The 21037-nt window shown below is 38.5% G+C and overlaps 2 protein-coding genes and 1 long non-coding RNA gene across 7 annotated transcripts in view; 1 reads left to right on the top strand and 2 right to left on the bottom strand.

Annotated features, from left to right (window-relative positions):
- The window catches only part of dvl3b (dishevelled segment polarity protein 3b), a 59410-nt gene extending 45395 nt beyond the window's left edge, over nt 1-14015 (bottom strand). For both annotated transcript variants that reach the window (XM_087293549.1, XM_087293550.1), the window contains exon 1: nt 13543-14015. In XM_087293549.1, coding sequence (XP_087149675.1) covers nt 13543-13703 — 161 coding nt within the window. In that variant the 5' untranslated portion in view covers nt 13704-14015. The remainder of the gene's footprint in view (nt 1-13542) is intronic.
- On the top strand, nt 13302-16238 carry LOC147832932 (uncharacterized). The gene is made up of 3 exons (XR_015515422.1): nt 13302-13863; nt 14316-14455; nt 15295-16238. It is a non-coding gene; the product is annotated as an uncharacterized LOC147832932 (long non-coding RNA).
- Nucleotides 15304-21037, bottom strand: part of rnpepl1 (arginyl aminopeptidase like 1) — a 25497-nt gene continuing 19763 nt past the window's right edge. For 2 of the 4 annotated variants that reach the window (XR_015514118.1, XR_015514119.1), the window contains 2 exons: nt 17913-18838; nt 15490-17684 (listed from right to left, as the gene is read on the bottom strand). Coding sequence is in view for 2 of the 4 variants with exons in the window: in NM_001348188.1 (NP_001335117.1) it covers nt 18572-18838 (267 nt within the window). In the remaining 2 variants the exon portion in view is untranslated. Of the gene's footprint in view, nt 18839-21037 lie in introns of all 4 variants that reach the window. The other 2 variants (NM_001348188.1, XM_087291443.1) reach the window with 2 other exon arrangements.

The raw sequence follows: 21037 nt of genomic DNA, 5'->3' as shown, positions 1-21037 counted from the left end.
ATATTGTATGTAGTTTCAAATGAAATTATTACTCCAGTCATTATTGCTTTTATTACTATTACCATTAATAATAATAATAATAATAATAACAATAATAATAATAATTAATATTAGAGTGATTTCTGAAGAAGCATGTGACTCTGAAGACTGGAGTAATGAAGCTGAAAATAAATTCATCTTTAAAATCACTGGAATAAATGATTAAATAAAATTATAAACTACTTTTAAACAGTTATTTTAAAGTCCATTAAAATTTTACAATTATCTACAAGTTGTACTGTATTTTGAATTAAATAAATGCAGCCTTGGTAAGCAGAATAAGCTTATTTTAAAACATTTAAGAATAACCTCAAACTTTTGACCGGTAATGTACGTCACTTTCACATGCACATTGCTGAGTCTTGTCTCTTCACGAACATTACAAAGCGTTTTTCACTGTAACTTTTTGCTGTGTTTTTGATTCTTGCCTTGTTCCTGTTTTGATTCTTTGCTGCCTGACCTCTTGCCTGTATCTTGACCAGGTTTATTGTATTTCCTTTATGCTCCTGTTTTGACCATTGCCTGCAAAACCTTGCCTTTAATAAACTGCATTTGGATCCGCACGTCTGTTGTCAGTGTCCGCTTCGTAACAATGTGCTCTTCAAAACTTTTTTTACCTGCTAATATGCATCCCTCATCAAACTTTTTTAGCCTCAAATGTTTTGGTTGGATGTTTGTCTACTTTTTATGTTATCACTTGCTTCAGAACGTTCAGAAAATATTTAAAAGTAATGTTGCCATGATAGTTCACCTAAAAATAAAAATACTGGAAAAAAACAGTCATTGACTCATTTACTATTTCTGTTTCTAGTACACTGTAAAAAACACTGCTGGGTTTCACACAATTCCTTCATGTTGTCCCAACACAAATAGAATAAATTAACTTAATTGATTTTACAAATTTAATTGGAATGAACATAAAACAGTTAAGTCGTCCCAAAAAAAGTTGTTGCTCAATTTAAATAAGTAGTTTGAACAATGAATGTATTTTTAAAACATTCTCCAAAATATCTTCCTTTGTGTTCAACAGAAGAAAGACATTCATAAAAGTTTTTGGGTGAACTATCCCTTGAACATTTGTGTAACCATTCATTCATTTTCCTTCAGCTTAGTCCCTTATTTATCAGGGGTCGCCACAGCAGAATGAACCGCCTATTGCAGCACATGTTTTTATGCAACAGATCCCATTACTGGGAAACACCCAAACTCTTATTCACACACACACTTATACATTACGGCCAATTTAGATAATCCAATTCACCTATAGCGCATGTCTTTAGACTGTGGGGGGAACCGGAGCACCCAGAGGAAACCCACGCCAACATGGGGAGAACATGCAAACTACACACAGAAATGCCAACTGACCCAGCCGGGACGCAAATCAGCAACCTTCCTGCTATGAGACAACTGTGCTAACCACTGAGCTACCATGCCACCCTTCGTGTAACCAAGAACATGTTATTTTAATGTATATATTAAAAACACTAAACAATTAGAAACTATTTTCTAGGATATAAACAATTTGCCAGACGGACTCACACTCTACCATATCAAAGGAGGATAGATGCTCTGTTTAACTTACAAACTATGCTTTTTAATCCTGCGGACTTTATCTCTGTGTAACCCACACACATAATCTGTACAGCACAAATCTCCAAAACAAACAAGATGCGGTTTTCAGAGCGTGAGCAGCTGGAACATCTGTGCTGTACAGAATCATGCACTGCAGTACGAGAACAAAGGAGAAATGATCTCTCTAATAGAAATCCAACAGTGACAACACAATCAACTTCATCATCTTACAATTCACGGGTCATTTCCTATTTCATCAGTGCACCCTTATTACCAAACAAAACATCTTGACCTAGACTTTGTCTCCACTATAAGGCAAGACTAATGATCCCCGGCGCATTTTAAATGTGAAAATTAAACCTGTGATGATTTAAAATTAAAATAAAATTTAAATCAGGTTTTGCCAATCTGGGGTGCGTTTCCCAAAACCATCGTAAGCCAACTAAGGTCGCAAGTTGCGTCGTTACAAACATAGTTTGTTGATTTGCCGTTTCCCAAATCCGTCGCTTCAACGAACATTTGCCAACTGCATCGCAAACTAAAGCACTCGCAACTACACCTCTGGAGCTGTAGTTCAAAACATAGTTCCTGGCTGTGTTCTATTCCCACTTATCCCCCCTATGCCCTATTCATTTAGAACATTCAAACATTCAAAGTTGAAATTATTAAAAATAAAAAAAGCAATAAAATCATCTCTCTTAGATGTAATTTGCTTTCAAACTATTTTTATAGTTCAGTTTAGGGATCTTCATGTTTACACTTATGCTCTCTTCGCAGTGCACTTTGAAAACATTGCTTACAAATTGTTAGTTTACAAGTGTCAAATTGTAAAAGTAGACTTTTCAAAAAAAAAAAAGTAAATAAATCTTACTTATTAATAATAATCATCATCATCATCACCATTAATATTATTTATATTATTAAAGTATAATTTATTCATTTCTAATACAAACTAAATATTAAATTTGATTTCTTAATAAATCGCCCCATTATTTATTAATTTAGCCAATATGATTCATATATGATATCAGAATATGTGTTAGCTTTTGTAAGTGATTTTATGTTTTAGAATAGGATATATCATGTTCTCAATAATATTTGTAAAGGAAACACAGGCTGCATATGTGCCATTTACCAATAGTTCAGTTAATACGGAAAGCGAGTGCATGTTTTTACCAAAACTAATATTGTATATATTTTAAATGTGTGTTTGTGTAAAACAATATAATTTGCACAAAGAAATGATGGGGTTCTTCTCTAAAGTAGTAGTTACTTAGATGGGTGTTTTACATTATGGGTGTTTTACATTATAACTAACGTAGTTCAAATGTAACCTTAATTACGCACATTGTTCCAATACATAAAAATGAACTAGAAAGTGAACTTCCACGAATAGTTTTCATTGCATTCGTTGCATTCTCTATCTCCACGCATTATTGTTTCACTAATGAAAGGCTTTTCTGAAGCAAGTCCATCTGTCTGTAAAATCAGTGTGTGTGTTTGTTGTTCGTACTATAATGATAATCATGATGCTAATGGCCTTACGAACCCAGCAGCTGTTATTAGAGACCCAAGAGAGGCTGACAGAAACACACACACACCCATATACACACATAGACACAGACAGCTATCTGTATGGGGACTTCCCATAAATACAGAATATCAATTTTATACAGTCTCCCCTTACCCTGAGACCCTTACAGTAAACGTTCGCCATATTTACATCCTCAAAATTCTTCATTCTGTATCATTTATGAGCCGTTTCCCTCATGGAAATTGTACACTAAAGGTTAAAATATACTGGTAGAGTTATAGGTTGTTTTCACTTGACCTCATTGATGATGCCTGAAATTGAGATGGAGGGCAGGAAGTGTTTCTTCTATATACTGTAGGAATTGGTATCAGAACATCAAAATGTTTCTGTTTTATGTTGTTTACAATTGTTTAAACCATTCAAAATAAGAAATGCCGAACAGCTTTTATAGACTTCCAAATGTTTTTGCTCATAAAAGGGAGAAAGTTCAAGAAACTGGCTGAAAAACGGAAGAAAAGGCACAAATGTACCTGCAGTTCCTCGCATCCAATATCTCTTTTGTCACGGGGGCATGCATAAAATGTTCCTGAATGAAAGTATAAGTGCCAAACTGCAGTTCAAGTCTACAAATTATTGATTTGGCAAATAATTCCATTACTGATGTCCATGTAAACACAGTCACTGTGTTTCTCCCCTGCATCTGTGTTTGTTTTGCCTCAATGAAAATCAGCGAAAGCCCAAACAGAAACTCCCATTTTTATGCAAAACCTTCCCTCTTTCTCTCCCCAGACACTCGGAGCTGGACACACCCACTTTCCTGACTTTTTCCAAACTAGAGGTGTGAAAACACCCTGCTGAAACAGGGGGGTTTCGTGGCCCTTTAAGACATTTTTAAGACCTTTTAAGACATTTTTTATAAATGAAATTTTAGACTTAGGCCCCGTTTACACTAGTGCGTTTTAGTTTTAAAACGGCGTTTTAGATCAAAAACGATCCGCTTTCCACACTAGCGTTTTACCTAGCGTCTCTGAACATATCTCCGTCCACACTAGGCTACCAAAAACGTATATCACGTGACCATTCGCGCACTCTGGGCATGCGCGTTCTAGTATAAACAGAAAGCATGTGTCTCACTCTGCATTTGGGTATTGTTAGTCAACAAACACCGGTTGAACATTAAACGCGATGGCAAAGAAAGCAAGAGAGGTATTTTTGTGGACAGACGACGAGGTCGAGTTGTTACTAAACGTAACAAATGAATAACTGCACAATGGCACCTAAAACAGACAATAGTGCAAACAACGCTCCCATTTCTGTGCCCATGTTGTTGTTTACAGTACTGTCTTCCGGTAGCGTTAAAGCCATGTGTTATAGTCATGTGATAGGGGCTTGACGAATAAGGGAAGGATACAGTGACGAAGGCAATGACACAAAAGCCCCAATCAGGCAGCGAATCTCAGCAGTCCCGCCTCCGTTTTCAGATGTCTCCGTTTTTCCTCATCCACACTAAGACGGAGCAGCAGCGTTTCACAATGAAAACGGCCTCTCCAGCGTTTTCAAAACGCTCCGTTTTTGGCGCTCGAAAACTCCAGAGTAGTGTGGACGGATGGCGTAACCGTAGCAAAACTTATGCGTTTTAAAACGAAAACGCATTAGTGTAAACGGGGCCTTATACAGGGCTAAATGCTAAGGATTTAATCCGGATATGTCAGTTTTAAAAAAGAAAAAGATTTTCACTTGCCCGATCAAAAATGATTATAAATGAATACATTTAAAAATACAATGATAATAATTTAATCATAAAAAATCTAGGTCAGGTCAGTATCCTCTGCAGTTTATAACTTTTAAACAAATTACTGTACAGAAAGTTAAATGCTATTTTTTAAATAAAAGTTAAACGTTTTATTGAGATGGATTGTTGGCGATTGTATGGGTGTTAATGGCCAGATTGGGTAGCTACAGTATACATGAACAATGAAAAATTAAGACCTGTGAAAAAAAAAGTTTTAAGACCTTAAACACAATATTTCAGTAGAAATACGGACTTGTATTTGGGAATGTGTGAAAGTGAAACCCTTTTGGCAAGATGTTATTGAAATAATTGACCAAATTTTATCAAAGAAGTTACCATTAGATCCTAAGATTTTTATCCTGGGTATATTTTTCTGTCAGCCCTCTCTTACAAAGCTTCAAGAGTTCACACTTAGCTGATGATTAATATAAGCTTGTTTGGCATGCTGTCCCGGGAGAGAGCCCTGAGCTCATGAGATCCTGGAGCCCAGGGCTCCCTCCCGTTGCAAAGCGGGAGGGGAGTTTGAGATCAGGTAGATCTCGAGAACTCCCTCGCTGTAGCAAGTGAATGCTCTTGAAACTAATTACTAACTAGGAGCGTGTCTATGTTGACAATTTGGCTTGTTCAATTGACTTAATTGCATGTTTTTAGGCGGTGGGAAACCGGGGAACCCGGGGGAAACCCACGTGAGCACGGGGAGAAGTGCAAAACTCCGCACAGAAATGTCTGCTAGTTTTGGTAAAGCCAGGAACCAGAGACATTCTTGCTGTGAGGCGACAGTGCTAGGCACTGGGCCACCGTGTCACCCGTCTAAGAAGGAGGCGTAGGGGAGGAAGGGGGGACTCTTCAAAACGAAGATAGCAATGGAATAAACCCCAGGGTATTTATAGTAATTTAGGAGTCATCTGATTGGATCGTGGTGAATTGGATAATGCGGGTCAGCTGCTAGCAATCATAAGCACGTGATCCTCTCGAAATTTGTTTATACATAAACTTCACAAAGAGGTCAGATTCATAAACGTGTGTATTTTACAAGCTGAATGCATTATTGCTCTCAATTGGAAAAATATAAATGAACCTAGAATAGGAAAGTGGATTAAAGAAATGGCATTGCATATGTCAATGGAAAAGATCACGTACATTGTCAAAAAGAAACAAAATGTGTTTTGTTTATGGGAATATGGGAAGTATCATGGTATAAACAGACTCAGGAAACACTCTCTACCTGATTTAAACATATCCCTCTTTTTTTCTTTTTTTTATCTTCGCCTTTTTTATTATATTTATTTATTTGTTTATTATTTATTTATTTATGAAAATTTTATTTATTTTTTAAGGGAATGGGTTGTTGGGAGGGAGAATAGGGGTAAAAAGTTTGCTGTGCCTTCATGATTATTGTTCTGTAATTGTGTAATCTATTGTGATATGCAAATTGAAAAAAAAAAGTAATAAATATATTGTACAAAAAAAAAAAAAATACGGACTTTCCCTTATGTCTCCTATTCTGTTTTTTACTTCCTGCGAATGCAAGACACACACACACACACGCAATAAGCAAAACAATATCATCACTACAAGTATTCCAGCGCTAGGTCTCGCCGAACAACAATCAGACACAGCTGGGTTAACTAATCAAGCTCTTACTAGCCTTTCTAGAAACATCCTTGCAGGTGTGTTGAAGCAAGCTGAAGCTAAAATCTGCAGGACACACAGTGTTTGGTCTTCCCTGCCCTACAATCTTTTTATCAATCCTTGAAATGATCTCCTCATATTTCTGTGAGTTATGAGAAAAAAATGCAACTGGTAAAATAAACCCTGCCATTCCTATAGGAAGATTAAAAATAAAATAAATAAATGAATAAAAGCAGTGCCAATCAGTTGTGTAAAGCCTAATCATGCATGCAGTACAGTTCAAGCTTTCACCACAACTCAATGCTGCTGCTAATCTTTCAGTTAGTTTGCCTGTTGCTCCAAATCACTGAGATGAATTCAGATAATGGTTTGATTTGAAATCACACGCATCGTATAATAAGCATGCGTCAAGAGGGCCTGTTTTGCATCATGGCATGGCAGTGGAGAGTCTGGAAGTGATTATGCCACAGGGTCTGAAACAATGGCTGGCTGTTCACCTTGATGAGCTGGCTTGGACGGTACAATGATACAAACAAGAAAGCGAGCAGAAAACTGTTTTGCAGGGTCCTGTTTTGCAGGTGGTGGACCGGTCTGTGTGTGCGCGCGCACGCGAGGAGTGTTGTGTAGCTTAGCGACTAACGGAGAACTTTGTGGCATGCCAAGAAAAGCGAACAAAAAGCAGATCGCATGGATTTCGCCACATGACACTGTTCTTTGTGGCTTAACAGTGACTGTGGAAATCTGCTCGGAGGATCAGTGAGCATGATTCCCGAGTGGACCAGTGTTTCCAAGTCAGCATTCCAAACCTCAGCCGCATGCGCTGGAAGGTGCGCAACAGCACTTTACCATCCATAAACACCGGGAAGACTGCTGGATTATACTGGGGGCGGTGACAAACAACATGACTCCGCCATACACAGTTGAAGTCGAAATTATTCGCCCTCCAGTGAATTATTTTTCCTTTTCAAATATTCCCAAAATAAAGGAATTTATTACAATAAATATAAAAAATGAATATATATAATAGGGATGCTCAAAATAATCAATTTAACCGTTAACCGAAAGGGTGCGTTTGTAACTTGAATGATTATATTATTATAATATATTATATTATAGGGATGTAACGGTATTGTAAATACCGTCATACCGCAATATTAATTTTTTCCGATATTACCGTAGTCGCATGACTCGGTAAAACTATAGGTCTTCTGAGAAAATTTGCTCAGGCGAATGAAGCGAACGGGAGGTAGCGAAAACTACAATTCCCATCAGCCCATGCTTGACCATCATCCCTTGCGGTCTGTTGTCGCTACAGATCCAGTAATGCGGAAATGGAGTGTGCTGCTAGAAGCGGGGATGAAAAAGAGCTGGAAAACTCTAAAGCGGGTGTTGTCACCGCGCGCGTACTGAATAGCGGTGTTGTCGCGCGAGTTCTTATCAGCTGTGTTGTCGCGCGCGTACTGAATAGCGATGTTGTTGCGCGAGTTCTTATCAGCTGTGTTGTCGCGCGCGTACTGAATAGCGGTGTTGTCGCGCGAGTTCTTATCAGCTGTGTTGTCGCGCGCGTACTGAATAGCGTTGTTGTCGCGCGAGTTCTTATCAGCTGTGTTGTCGCACGAGTTCTTATCAGCTGTGTTGTCGCGCGAGTTCTTATCAGCTGTGTTGTCGCGCGAGTTCTTATCAGCTGTGTTGTCGCGCGCGTACTGAATAGCGGTGTTGTCAGCACACTGTTCAGATTGATGCAGACATGAGACCTCGATCTCACTCATGGTTTGTCCTCTCAAGTGGGGGAAAGACAATGCACAACGTTACCCACTGCTGTCAACCTGGGCCAAGTCATATCTCTCTTGTCCCAGAAACCTCAGTCCCAAATGAGAGGGTTTTTTTCTGTTGCAGGGGACATTGTAAATGCCCAGAGATACCAGCTTTTACCAGATTATATTTATATGATAATTTTCCTTTAAACCCATCTCTATCTAAGTGAGTGAGTGATTAAATGTTGAATGTGATGAGTTTTCAACAATACTAAATTGAAACTTTATTTTTTTACATGGTTTAATATTTTTTTGTATGTCATTGACACTTTTGGCACTTTTTTGGAGTATTTTCATAAGTTTTGTTTTTTCCTGTAAATGATTCAATAAATACCGTACCGTGACATTCATACCGAGGTATTACCGTACCGTGAAATTCTGATACCGTTACATCCCTATTATATTATATTAACGATTATTATTATACTTGAACGAAAATATTATGTTATATATTTATAGAGTTTGGCTGCATGAGGGGCCGATCGAATGCATTTTTTTGCGTTAAGAGGGGCATCTTTTGAATGGTTTACTAACGACCGCAAGTGTTTTGCGTGCGGCTCATCCCAGAGCAGCAGTGTTTGTGTTGTCAAGACAACTACAGAGAACTTGTAAAGGCAGAGACTAGTGCTCGCTGATTCAAGTAATCCAGAGCTGTATGACTTTACAAATGTTGAATATCACAATATTATTAAATATTACAACTGTAACAACATAGACAGCAACACTCTTGCACAATCAATACCCAGCTGATTCCGTCATTTTCTAGTGACATAAAAAAGAGCACCGAACTTCTTTTTCCCTTGTCAGCATTAAAGTCGGTGAGGTGCGCCTCACGTTTTTGGAATGGAAAAGTGTATTTGCTGTGATCGGCCCCTTAATGTGCAACTGCAACACATGACACGCGAGATGGTAACGTGTAACCACATGTGCCTATAGACATTTGCCAAAGAAGCAAAATGAAAGAAGAATATTGCTGTTTGACACAGACGAGTGATGCCAAACCAGCGCTGATGCTGATCGCCTCCTGGATCTGTGTCATAAACACAACAAATAGGCTTTAGCTTTCATTTTACAGCTTATAAAGCATGCACGCAAATTAATGCAATGTCATATTTAAACAACAAAACTGTAAACAAAAAGTCAACATATGCGCGCATTGTCATTGCCTTTTCATCACCGCAGCGCGCGCACTTGAACCGCGAGTGAGAGAGGAAACCACATTTCAAGACATAATCTTTAAAATAAAGATTTCTATAAAAATGTTGACAGAGTGAAATAATAATAACAGCGGGGCATTAAATAAATGCATATTTTCCGTGGAGCGAGCGGTTTGAGGTAGTCTGCTATTTTTATTTGATGGAAGACAAAAACATATGATTGGAAAAAAACAGCCTATGCCCGTTCTTAAAAAGGATCAGTCAGTGTTTTCATTTTGTAATCTAAATTAATCATTTAAGTGAAAAAATTATTAAGGGCAGACCTATTTATTTATTTATTTTATTCTGTTTTTCTATGCTGTTGGAAACACTGCAGGTGCGTGAAGATGCTGTTGTTATGTTCTGTTATTAATTTGTTCGCATGTTAAAATAAATCAGTATTTTAAAATGCAACATTAAATGTGTCAGACACAAAATAGACACGTCAATTTCTTTTTAAATGTAATAATAATTTAATAATAATCTGACCAGTTAACCGCTAATATTCGATTAACGGCGGTGGTCAGTTAGCAAAATTAACCAAAATGAGCATCCCTAATATATAACTAACTAAAATCCAACATTATTTTAAAGTCATGACATGACATTCATACAGCGTCAAACTCAACATCAGTAGTTGTTTGTCTTTGGTGGGATTTAGGTTGTGTAATTACACTCAAACTGACATTGGGTTTGTGACGTCAACCCGATGTTCATTCAATCATTCATTTTCCTTCGGCTTAGTCCCTTTATTCCACAGCGGAATGAACCACCAACTCATCCAGCATATGCTTTACACAGCGGAGGCCCTTCTATCTGCAACCCAGTACTGGGAAACACCCATACACACTCATTCACACACATACACCACAGCCAATTTAGTTTATCCAATTCACCTATAGCACATTGGACTGTGAGGGAAACCCACACCAACACGGGGAGAACATGCAGGAACACACAGAAAGGCTAACTGACCCAGAAGGGACTCGAACCAGCAACCTTCTTGCTGTGAGGCGACAGAGCTAACCACTAAGCCACCGTGCCCCTCGATTTTCATACACAATTAAGATTCAAAGATCAATGTCAATTTACTGTCTGTATGACATCCAGTGCTGGTTAATGTCCCATTGTGGATATAACCTAACAAAAATATACAAATAAATATTGCGTTCATAAATAGTGTAGATTATAAAACATTACAAACATAACTCAAAACATGTATATTATCAATAAAAACATTAATATGGGTAAATCACAATTAAAATCCCCTGATATTTCCAGAAAATCCATGTGGGAGCTTTGATTAAAGTGACAGATGCTTCTTCAGTCACACTTTACATTACAGCGTTCATGTCAGCGTAATTACATGAGTAAGCACTGAGCAAGCAGTGAACACCACATACTGCATAATTACACTATTATTGTAGCTGTAATTCATCATTTTAACATGAAACATAATCACGCTGTGTTGTTTTCTCCATCGGTCTGATTGATGAGTTCACACCTGAACCGTCACTGAACTAAAACCAGCCTTTAAATAATCAAAAAACCATCTCAGACTTTGAACAGCAAAGCTCATAAAGCCTCTTATTCACACTGAGCCCAAATCTGAACATACCTACTACCTTTTACACAACAAAACCGTGCCTGTGCTTACGGTTTATTACCTATTTGTAACCCCGGACCACAAAACATTGTCTTATGTTGCACTGGTGTATATACTGATATATAAATTGCCATTTAAATAGGGGTCACTTCACGATCAGAGTTCGAATATATATGTATATACACATATATTTCCCTTATTTTATAACATATCCATAGTTATGCGGTGGCAAAGAGTTAGACCTCATTCTTGCCTTCAGACAGAAACAGCAACGAGTGCGGCATGACATCACTTTGTTGCAGAGACGCTATTGGTCAAATGCAGGCAAAGTTGAACATGGAAGCAGCTTAAAGCGGAAAATGCGAGTATGTCTGCGGTCTCGAGGTGTTATGAAGTTAATGATGACAACATTTCCATAGCAAACTGTGAGATATGTAAACTTGGGAGATTGCCTGCCGGGTATTTTAAGTTGAGGTGCTATTTGTTTTTTATCTGATTAGTATTTTTATTTTTTGTAGCACTAAATTCCAAAAGTAAAATAAAATGTATGTTATTTGCTCAAGCTGCCTCACAGAAGTGCTCTGTTTGTTAACAGAGTTGTTGAATGTTAAAATAAGGTGAATTAAATAAAAAAGGAACATCCTGGATCTGTTTCTTTGCTCTATTCTTTTTATTATGTATTATAGAAGTATCGGATCAGGTTTCGGTATCGCTAGATACGCAAATTCAAATGACTCGGACTACATTGAATATATATGCATGAAAATGTGTTTGAAATATTTTTTGTTGAAATATTCGCAGCTGGGCGAAGCAGTGGCGCAGTAGGTAGAGCTGTCACCTCACAGAAAGAAGGTCGCTGGTTCGAGTCTCGGCTGAGTTGGCGTTTCTGTGTGGAGTTTGCATGTTCTCCCTGCGTTCCCATGGGTTTCCTCTGGGTGCTCCGGTTTCCCACACATTCCTAAGACATGCAGTACAGGTGAATTGGGTAGACTAAATTGTCCGTATTGTATGAGTGTGTGTGGGTTGCAGCTGGAAGGGCATCCGCTGTGTAAAAACTTGCTGGATAAGTTGGTGGTTCATTCCGCTGTGGTGACCCCCGATAAATAAAGGGATTAAGCTGACAAGAAAATGAATGAGAATAAACTTGCAGGATTCAATGCTAAGGATTTTTTCTACTGGCCCAATCGGACCAGTGGTTCAGATTTTTACTTGCCATGCCATTTTTGGCTCCACCAAAAAAAAAAAAAAAGTGTCAAAATGTTTGTAAATCCAGAATTTAAATATTTAAAAATTTTTAATAAATTTCTATTGAGCAAAATTGAAAGTGTTTTGAAACAAAAGATGGCTAAGGACCTGCCAAACTGATGGCAAATTTTACTTATTTTTACTCACTTGTTTTTTTAGTCGTTATGTACCCTCGTATTTGTCTGCTTTCAAGACCTTAGGCACAAATGTTTTCCTTTAGCATCATCATTTGATGTTACCGCCATGTTGCTGTCTCTTCCTGTACTAATAACATGCTCACAACATCCAATCAGATAAGAAGAACCAAGAAGGTATTATTTGAAGGCTTGAAAACACAAACTGTTTCTCAATTCAAAGACTGTATTTGTATTGACAAATAGTCACAGGCAAATTAAACTTTAGTGACAAGGCAGCAGTGGCCCGATCGGGCAAGTAACAATCCTGTCTACTGTCCCGAGCATCTCACACGCTGGCCCCGGGCCATCGAGCAGTCCTTATTGTTGAGCATTGACTTGTAACTTTAACTTAATTGGATTGTATTGCAATAATGTGCACCTTAAGTTACTTTGAAACAGTGACTATTGTAAAAAACACTTAAATTGAATTGAATACACTTATATAGAAAGTAAAAATCATCTTCCACAAAGCAATATCGCAAATATCATACGGGAAAATATAAAATCGTGACTATTTTTAATTATAAACATGTAATGCCAGCCCTTTAATCTGGAAAATGTATTATTTTTACCCTCAGATTCCAAATAGTTGTATCTCAGCCACACATTGTCCTATCATAATAAGTCAATGGACATCTTTATTTATTAAATTTTCATAAGACTCATAAATCTCAATGTCCGATAAACTGACTGACAGTTATGACTGGCTTTGTGATCAAGGGTCACGTTTGTCAGGCTAGCTTTTACAATGACCTGGTAACAATACACACATTAAAGCTGATGTTGTGTGAGAGAAACCGACGGGTTTCCATGTAAAACGCTATAAAACCAAAACAGAGCCGTTAAAAGTGTTCAGACTGAGGGACGACACTCAACTGACAGGAACAACGGACGATACAGATACAAAGGGGTTTATTGTCTTTTAACGTGCCTTACCCGAAATCATCGTCCATGGATTTGAAGAAGAATTTGTAGTTGGGTTTATTAAGGACATTTTTGAAGTCGGCTAGAGTGACGTTTTCAGCGGGAATGGGCAGTTTGATGAGGTAGGGAGTCTCCTGCTCGTCGAGGTGATAGATGATCTTGGTCTCCGCCATGGCGGGCCGCTGCTGAGGGACAGGCCGCGCGCATCAGCTCAACAGCGGCGTGCGCTTCCCACTTCCACCGCTGAACGCCGGAGAACGCCACTCAAGCTCTGCGCTCTCCCTTCAGACAGCGACAATAACACCCCAAAACACAGTATCCTTGCTGTCGTAAGTACGTGTCTGATAGTAAACAAGTATTACAGATAATCCTCTGCGTTTTTCTTCCAAAAAAATGAAGCGTAATAATCGCACAGGTCGGTGTTGTCTGCCCTCCCTGTGAATACTGTTGCTTTCTCCTCTCTTCTGTGTCCTTTGGAAACAACTGCCGGCCGATGTGAGATCGCCCCTCCTATCGATTCACCACTGCGCTCCCTCTACAGGACGAGTTATTATTATGGCATATTATACTGCTCTTTGGATGGGATTCATTTCGTTGTTTGACGTCTAGAGGGGAGAAATGCGCTTCTCAGTTACGCAAGGAGACCTTAAATGAAGCCATGCTTGCATATTAATCACGACTCAGATAAACTTGGCTCGTTTTGGCCTAATGTCATGTCTGAATTGATTGGTAAATTAGTTTTAATGTCTTTGAATGTTTACAGATGTGAGCTTGTGATCTGACAGGTCTGCACCTGGGTGTCGTTTCTGGAATTTACCTGAGGAGGTCTGTCAAAGGCTGTTGATTTATGATTGGTGCGCAGATGACGCCCTCTAGAGGATGAAACTGTTACTGTACAGCGGCTCAACTCTGGTGACCTCTGGAGGTGCACGAGCTAATTTTTATCCAAATTACTTTTTAACCAGTTTGACATGCATGCGCTCAGTGGGCTGAATCTCGTGGTCTCGGTTATATTTCACCTCTAAAATAATAAAAACAGGAAATAATATGTAATTACGATATTATATTATTATATATCAATGTGTGTATTGTAAGTGATTATATACACTCACCGGCCACTTTATTAGGTACACCTCACCAGTACCGGGAACTGCCTTTAACCTGGGTCGCTGGTTCGAGCCTCGGCGTTTCTGTGTGGAGTTTGCATGTTCTCCCTGCATTTGCGTGGGTTTCCTCCGGTTGCTCCGGTTTCCTCCACATTCCAAACTAAAGACATGCGGTACAGGTGATATGAGTAAGCTAGATTGTCCGTAGTGTACGAGTGTGTGTGAATGTTTTCCAGAGATGGGTTGCGGCTGGATGGGCATCCGCTGCGTAAAAACGTGCTGGATAAGTTGGCGGTTCATTCCGCTGTGGCGACCCCGGATTAATAAAGGGACTAAGCCGACAAGAAAATGAATGAATGAATATATACTCAGATAAACTTGGCTCGTTTTGGCTTAATGTCATATCTGAATTGATTGGTAAATGAATTTTAAATGTTTTTAAATGTTTACAGATGTGAGTTTGTGATCTGGCAGGTGTATATATATATATATATATATATATAAATCAAGGATCTTGGTCTCCGCCACATGCTGGCTGCTGCTGATATATATATACACACACACACACACTCACATCTGTCTATCTATCTATCTATCTATCTATCTATCTATCTATCTATATATATATATATATATATATTTTTTTTTTTTTTTTCAGGCAATTCCTGGAAATCCCAAATGCTTCTGTCGCCAAATAGCACCGCCCATTCACAATTGGCGTGAACTTATATTTTATTAAACAACAGAAGCTTGCACTTCAAAATCAAATTGTGGTTGTAAAGATAACGAAGACTGAAGTATGAGCATATGAACAAACAATGACAAAGACTAACAGATGAGACTTCACAGCCCATTTCGTCTCTGAGAGAAAAGGCAAGAAACCCTTTTTATTAAATAACTGAAGTGAATGTAAGCATTTTCTGATACTCCAAGTCCGACTTGCAAAGTACAGTTTGCTTAAAAGTATTCATTGCATAGCCCACAATAATCACAAAACATTTTGTTCATATTACATGGTAATTTCACTGTTAACGCTTTTCTAAACAACGACATTCGTAATTGGTAAACCATTAGTAACCACAAATGCTGTCATTGTAAAAGCATATTAGAAATAATTAAATCGAAATTTCAGTTATTAAATTTATTGTAGCAATTTCAAAACCATTATAAATGTCTAGCAATGTCCTGAATGGGTCACGTGGCTGAAACACATATCAGAGCACAAGCTGACAGGATCAGTAACACATTTACTCAGTAAAGTACACAGTGTTAAAAGAGGGTAGAAAACAACCCTATTTATTGTTGGCCGTGCAGTGTTTAAGCTTCAAGTCAACAAAAGCCATGATTCTATAACTTAGAGAAACTATTCCACTTGGCGATGAGTGTCTGTCATAAAACCTCTTACGCAAGAAGGAGAAATCCAGGGTAGGAAACCTCAAAGTGCTCTCTGATGTCTTTTATTACCTTTAAAAGTGAACCTGTCTTCCACTGTGCTTGTCAGAAAGGCCACCAATGATCTGCTTGGACCCGTCCACCTGTACTAACACCCACCACACTCACTGCACTCTCACAAATAATAAATCTCTTCCCATTGAATATGTACTCATTTAAAGGAAATATGCCTATAAAACAAAATGGAGTGAGTGAAAACACTTTCTTTAAAAAAAAAACTAATCTTGACTCCTGAAAACAACATCTTGTGTTGTCAAAAAAGGGTCACCAATGTCACGCTAGTATGGCTCAAATACACACAAATACAGGCTGTTTGAACATCCACAGTGTTGAGAGGTTCGAAAGGCACTAACTCGTTGCTCCACTTCTTCAGTCTTGATATACCTGAGACTCAATGCTGAGCGGTTAGCACCAGGAAAGAGAAGCTTGAGAAAAGTCAGATTCCAGTTACCAGAAATTAAAATGTTAAGCAAACGATCCATTCGTCGCAGAAAGGCTGAGAGCGTGTGTGGAATCTGCAGGATCTTCATTAGGCCGTGACTGGATTGCACAATGAGCACAAACGGTGTGCATATTCACATCAGCGATGATAACACTGTCCACAAAGGGGGTTCGTCCGGGATTGGTCCTCAAAACATCTGCGCAGCTAGCAAAAAGGAAAGTCTCAGAAATCCTGTCAAGTACTCCAATAGATCGCTCTGTTGTATTGGAGAGCAGATGCAAACATGAGATGATGTGCATAGGCTGGAGGAACATATGCAAAACACACACACACACACACACACACACACCCAAAAGGTAATGGCTAACAGCATCTTTGATGCTGACATACCCCTGCACACAAACACACACAGGTTTTGGTGGTGTATGAGGACTCTCTGTAGGCATAACACAGTTTATACTGTAAAAACTGCTTATTATATAGCCTTATCTGACCCCTATACCCAACCCTCATGGCAAAATTTGAAGAAAAGTATTATTTTTAAGTGTTTTGAATTACAAGGACACATGACATGTCCTCATAACCCACCTCAACATTATCATACCTAGATCTTACCCATGTTATTATACAAATGAGTGTCCTCAAACAACCAAAACCACTACAAACACACCCAAAACATAATGGCTAACAGCATCTTTGCTACTGACATACCCCTGCGCACACACACACACACACACACACACACAGGTTTTGGTGGTGTATGAAGACTCTCTGTAGGCATAATGCATTATATACGATAAAATTGCTTATTATAGCCTTATCTTACTTCTTAACCAAACCCTCACATGGCAAATCTTGAAGAAAAGTATTATTTTTAAGTGTTTCGAATTACAAGGACACATGCTATGTCCTCATAAACCACCTCAACATTATAATACCTACATCTTACGCATGTTATTATACAAATTAGCATCCTCATAAACAACCAAAACCAGTAATGGTAAACAGATGGCAAACAGCATCTATGATACTGAAATGGCCCTGCACACACACACACACACAGGTTTTGGTGGTGTATGAGGGCTCTGTAGACATAATGCATTATATACAGTTAAACTGCTTATTATAGCCTTATCTGACCCCTATACCCAACCCTCATGGCAAATTTTGAAGTATTCTTTTTTTTTAAGGGTTTTGAATTACAAGGACATGATATGTCCTCATAACCCACCTCATCATTATAATATCTACATCTTACCTATGTTATTATACAAATTAGCATTCTCATAAACAACCAAAACCAGTAAACACACCCAAAACAATGCTGACATACACCCGCACACAAACACACACAGGTTTTAGTGGTGTATGAGGACTCCAACCTTCACATGGCAAATTTTTAAGAAAAGTATTATTTTTAAGTGTTTTTAATTACAAGGACACATGACATGTCTTTAAAAACCACCTCAACATTATAATACCTAGATCTTACTTAGGTTATTATACAAATCAGTGTCCTCAAACCACCAAAACCACGACACACACACCCAAAATGTAATGGCTTACAGCATCTTTGATACTGACATACCCCTGCACACACACACAGGTTTTGGTGGTGAGGACTCACTATAGGCATAATGCATTTTATACGGTAAAACTGCTTATTATAACCTTGTCTATACCCAACCATGGCAAATTTTGAAGAAAAGTATTATTTTTAAGGGTTTCGAATTACAAGGACACATGATATGTCCTCATAAATCACCTTAACATTATAATACCAACATCTTACCCATGTTACGTCCTCATAAACAACCAAAACCAGTACACACACACACAATCCTCCATTTTGTTCCACAGCCCTAAGCAGCTTTACGTTTAGCTTATGAAAATGTCTGCTTTTTTTAAATAGACATCCCAGTGTTGGTGAGAGTGTGTGTGTGCATCCATCAGCGAGTGCCTCCCACAATGCATTGCTATGGTCCAAGGAGTTCAAGTCTTGTTTCTGGCCTTTTCAACCCAAAACCCAGAAGTTTTGATCTCATGCGGACACATTGACGTCTCGCAGGGCGATGGTCCCGTTGGGAGGAGGGTCTGTGGGTGAGGAAGGGGCAGAGGGCGCGGACGCCATTAGAGACGGAGCCGTGCTGGTGTTGAGGGCACTGGTTTGGAACAGTATCTGCTGAAGGGTCCTGCGTAGATTAGGGTGCAAACGGGCCTGAGTTTGATAAAACACCTCCACTGCAAAGCACTTCATCACTCCTCCGCACAGATCCTCGTATAGGGGCACTGTGTACATCCGTGAGGTCTAGAAAAGAAAAAATGTTCATAGACACTCAATGCTAAAACAGACCAGATATATAATTTATATCACAATGCTCCACTTTTAAAGGGGCAGTTCAACCAAATAGACAACACCCATTAACTTATTTTCTTTCTATGGAAGTCCCAGCAACCAGCATTCTTCAAAATATCTTCTTTTGGGTTCAAAAGAAAGTCATAATAGTTTAAAACAACACAATGGAGAGTAAATGATGAGGTAATTTTACATTTTGGGGTGAACCATCACTTTAATATAAACAACTGCACATTTGTAAATGCATCAGTGAACTTAGGCCGTACTCACACTATGTACAGTTGCCTCGAACCGGGCCAAAGCACACTTGTCCCCCCTCCCGTCTCCCCCGACGGCCCGCACTCACACTACAATCGGGCCTGGGCACGCTTACGTCATCGCTGCTGCGCTGTTCAGTAAGCGCTCTCGCTCAGCACAGTGGAGATTTCTCTAGTTATACCGCTTCAGTCGTTTGATATGAAGTCAAATATTTCGCCAAACAGTCCTTAGGGATGCGGTGACTCTTAGTCAGATATTTCGCCGAACAGATCAGCCACTTTTGGCGCTAATAAACAATCATAAAGCCCTTGTGCTGCAGGAATGAGGAGGTCTGCTGAAGGTGCAGCTGTCGTGCAGTGAGGGGTTTGCGTCTTTAATAATCTACGGCAGTTTGCATTCATTGAACAATAAGAATGATTAATAAATCCAAATGAAACAGTCCCTTAAAGTCACGTCTCGCTTTCAGTTTTGGGCTTTGGCGCGTTTTGCACTCACAAAACAAACATACAGTGCCAAAGCCCCAGTGAACTGTGCTCAGGCACACCTCCTCCAACCGGGCCAGGGCCGGTTAAGTGACCTGTGCCTGAGCCCGATTCAGCGCACTCACACTTCTCAAACGATCCGGGAAACGGACCTGGGCACGGTTCGGATAGCATAGTGTGAGTAGGCCCTAACTGTAGTAACCAAAATGTACTGCATATCTAATTTCATGTCCTGACATGCATTTTTTAAATACATTAATAATATATTTTATGTGACAAACTTAAGCAATAATTTATTCATTTTATGACGTAAGCTATGTTTGTCGACATTATAGTTGTTGGCAGCATAATAAAATACACCAATGTTCAAAATATAAATTAAGTTATTAATTGTAATGGAAAAAATAAACCAATTGTATGGATTTTGTTTGTTTATTGCCACATCAGAAACTTATGGCTATTTCATGGCGATATCAATATAGATAAGAACATATTACATAATAATAACAACTTCAAAAACAACTTCAGATTTCAATAAGCGTGGATTCAATATAAATAACAATTACAAAAATTTACTTTAAAACATTATATTTGATTTTTCAGTTCCTATTTATAAGGCAAGTGACAATTTTAATTTAAACACAGCTCATCCAATCACAATTTAGTGCTAGAACTATATTTAAAATGACCACTTGATGATTTATTTTCATGCAGTTCAAACTGTCTGACCTGCCAGATCTCACTAGAAAAAGTCACTATTTTACGTATTGTCAAAAAAGTGGATAATTGGTACAAATTCATGATTTCACTGAAAAAAAATAAGACTTTTAAAAGGAGGCATGTCCCCAAACCCCAGCCCCAAAAACAAATATTTTTAACCAAGGTTATCGTACCGCCAGAATCTTATACCAGCCCATGCCTAATTGGAGGGTGAGCAAATCATAGTAAATTGTACGAATGAGATTGTACGATTCATACGAATTAGCCACTAAATCAAAAAGTTACGAATTGCTGTGAGATAGCATTGTTGTGACAGATAAGGATAACATCCGATTTTACCAGTCTGATCTCACGAATAAACTTGACTAATTTACATTTTTTCGGTTTCGTGGCTAATTCGTACAAGTTTAGTCATATGAAGATGTACAATTTTTAAAAAGAGGCGTGGCACCAAACCCCGCCTTCTAAACTCTACATTCATCGGAGGATAAGCAAATCATGCGAAATCACATGAATGAGATTCATACGAATTAGCCACTTCATCAAACAGTTACGAATTGCTGTGAGATGGCATTGTTCTGACAGATAAGGATAACATCCGATTTTACCAGCCTGTACTTTCTCACGAGTAGCTAATTCACACTTATTTATACAAGTTCAGTCGTACAAAAATGTACGATAAGCAAATCAT

Source organism: Danio rerio, chromosome 18, assembly GCF_052040795.2.
Source record: "Danio rerio strain M-AB ecotype USA chromosome 18, GRCz13ab, whole genome shotgun sequence".
NCBI lineage: Eukaryota > Metazoa > Chordata > Actinopteri > Cypriniformes > Danionidae > Danio > Danio rerio.
This window is presented reverse-complemented; position numbering and strand designations above follow the sequence as displayed.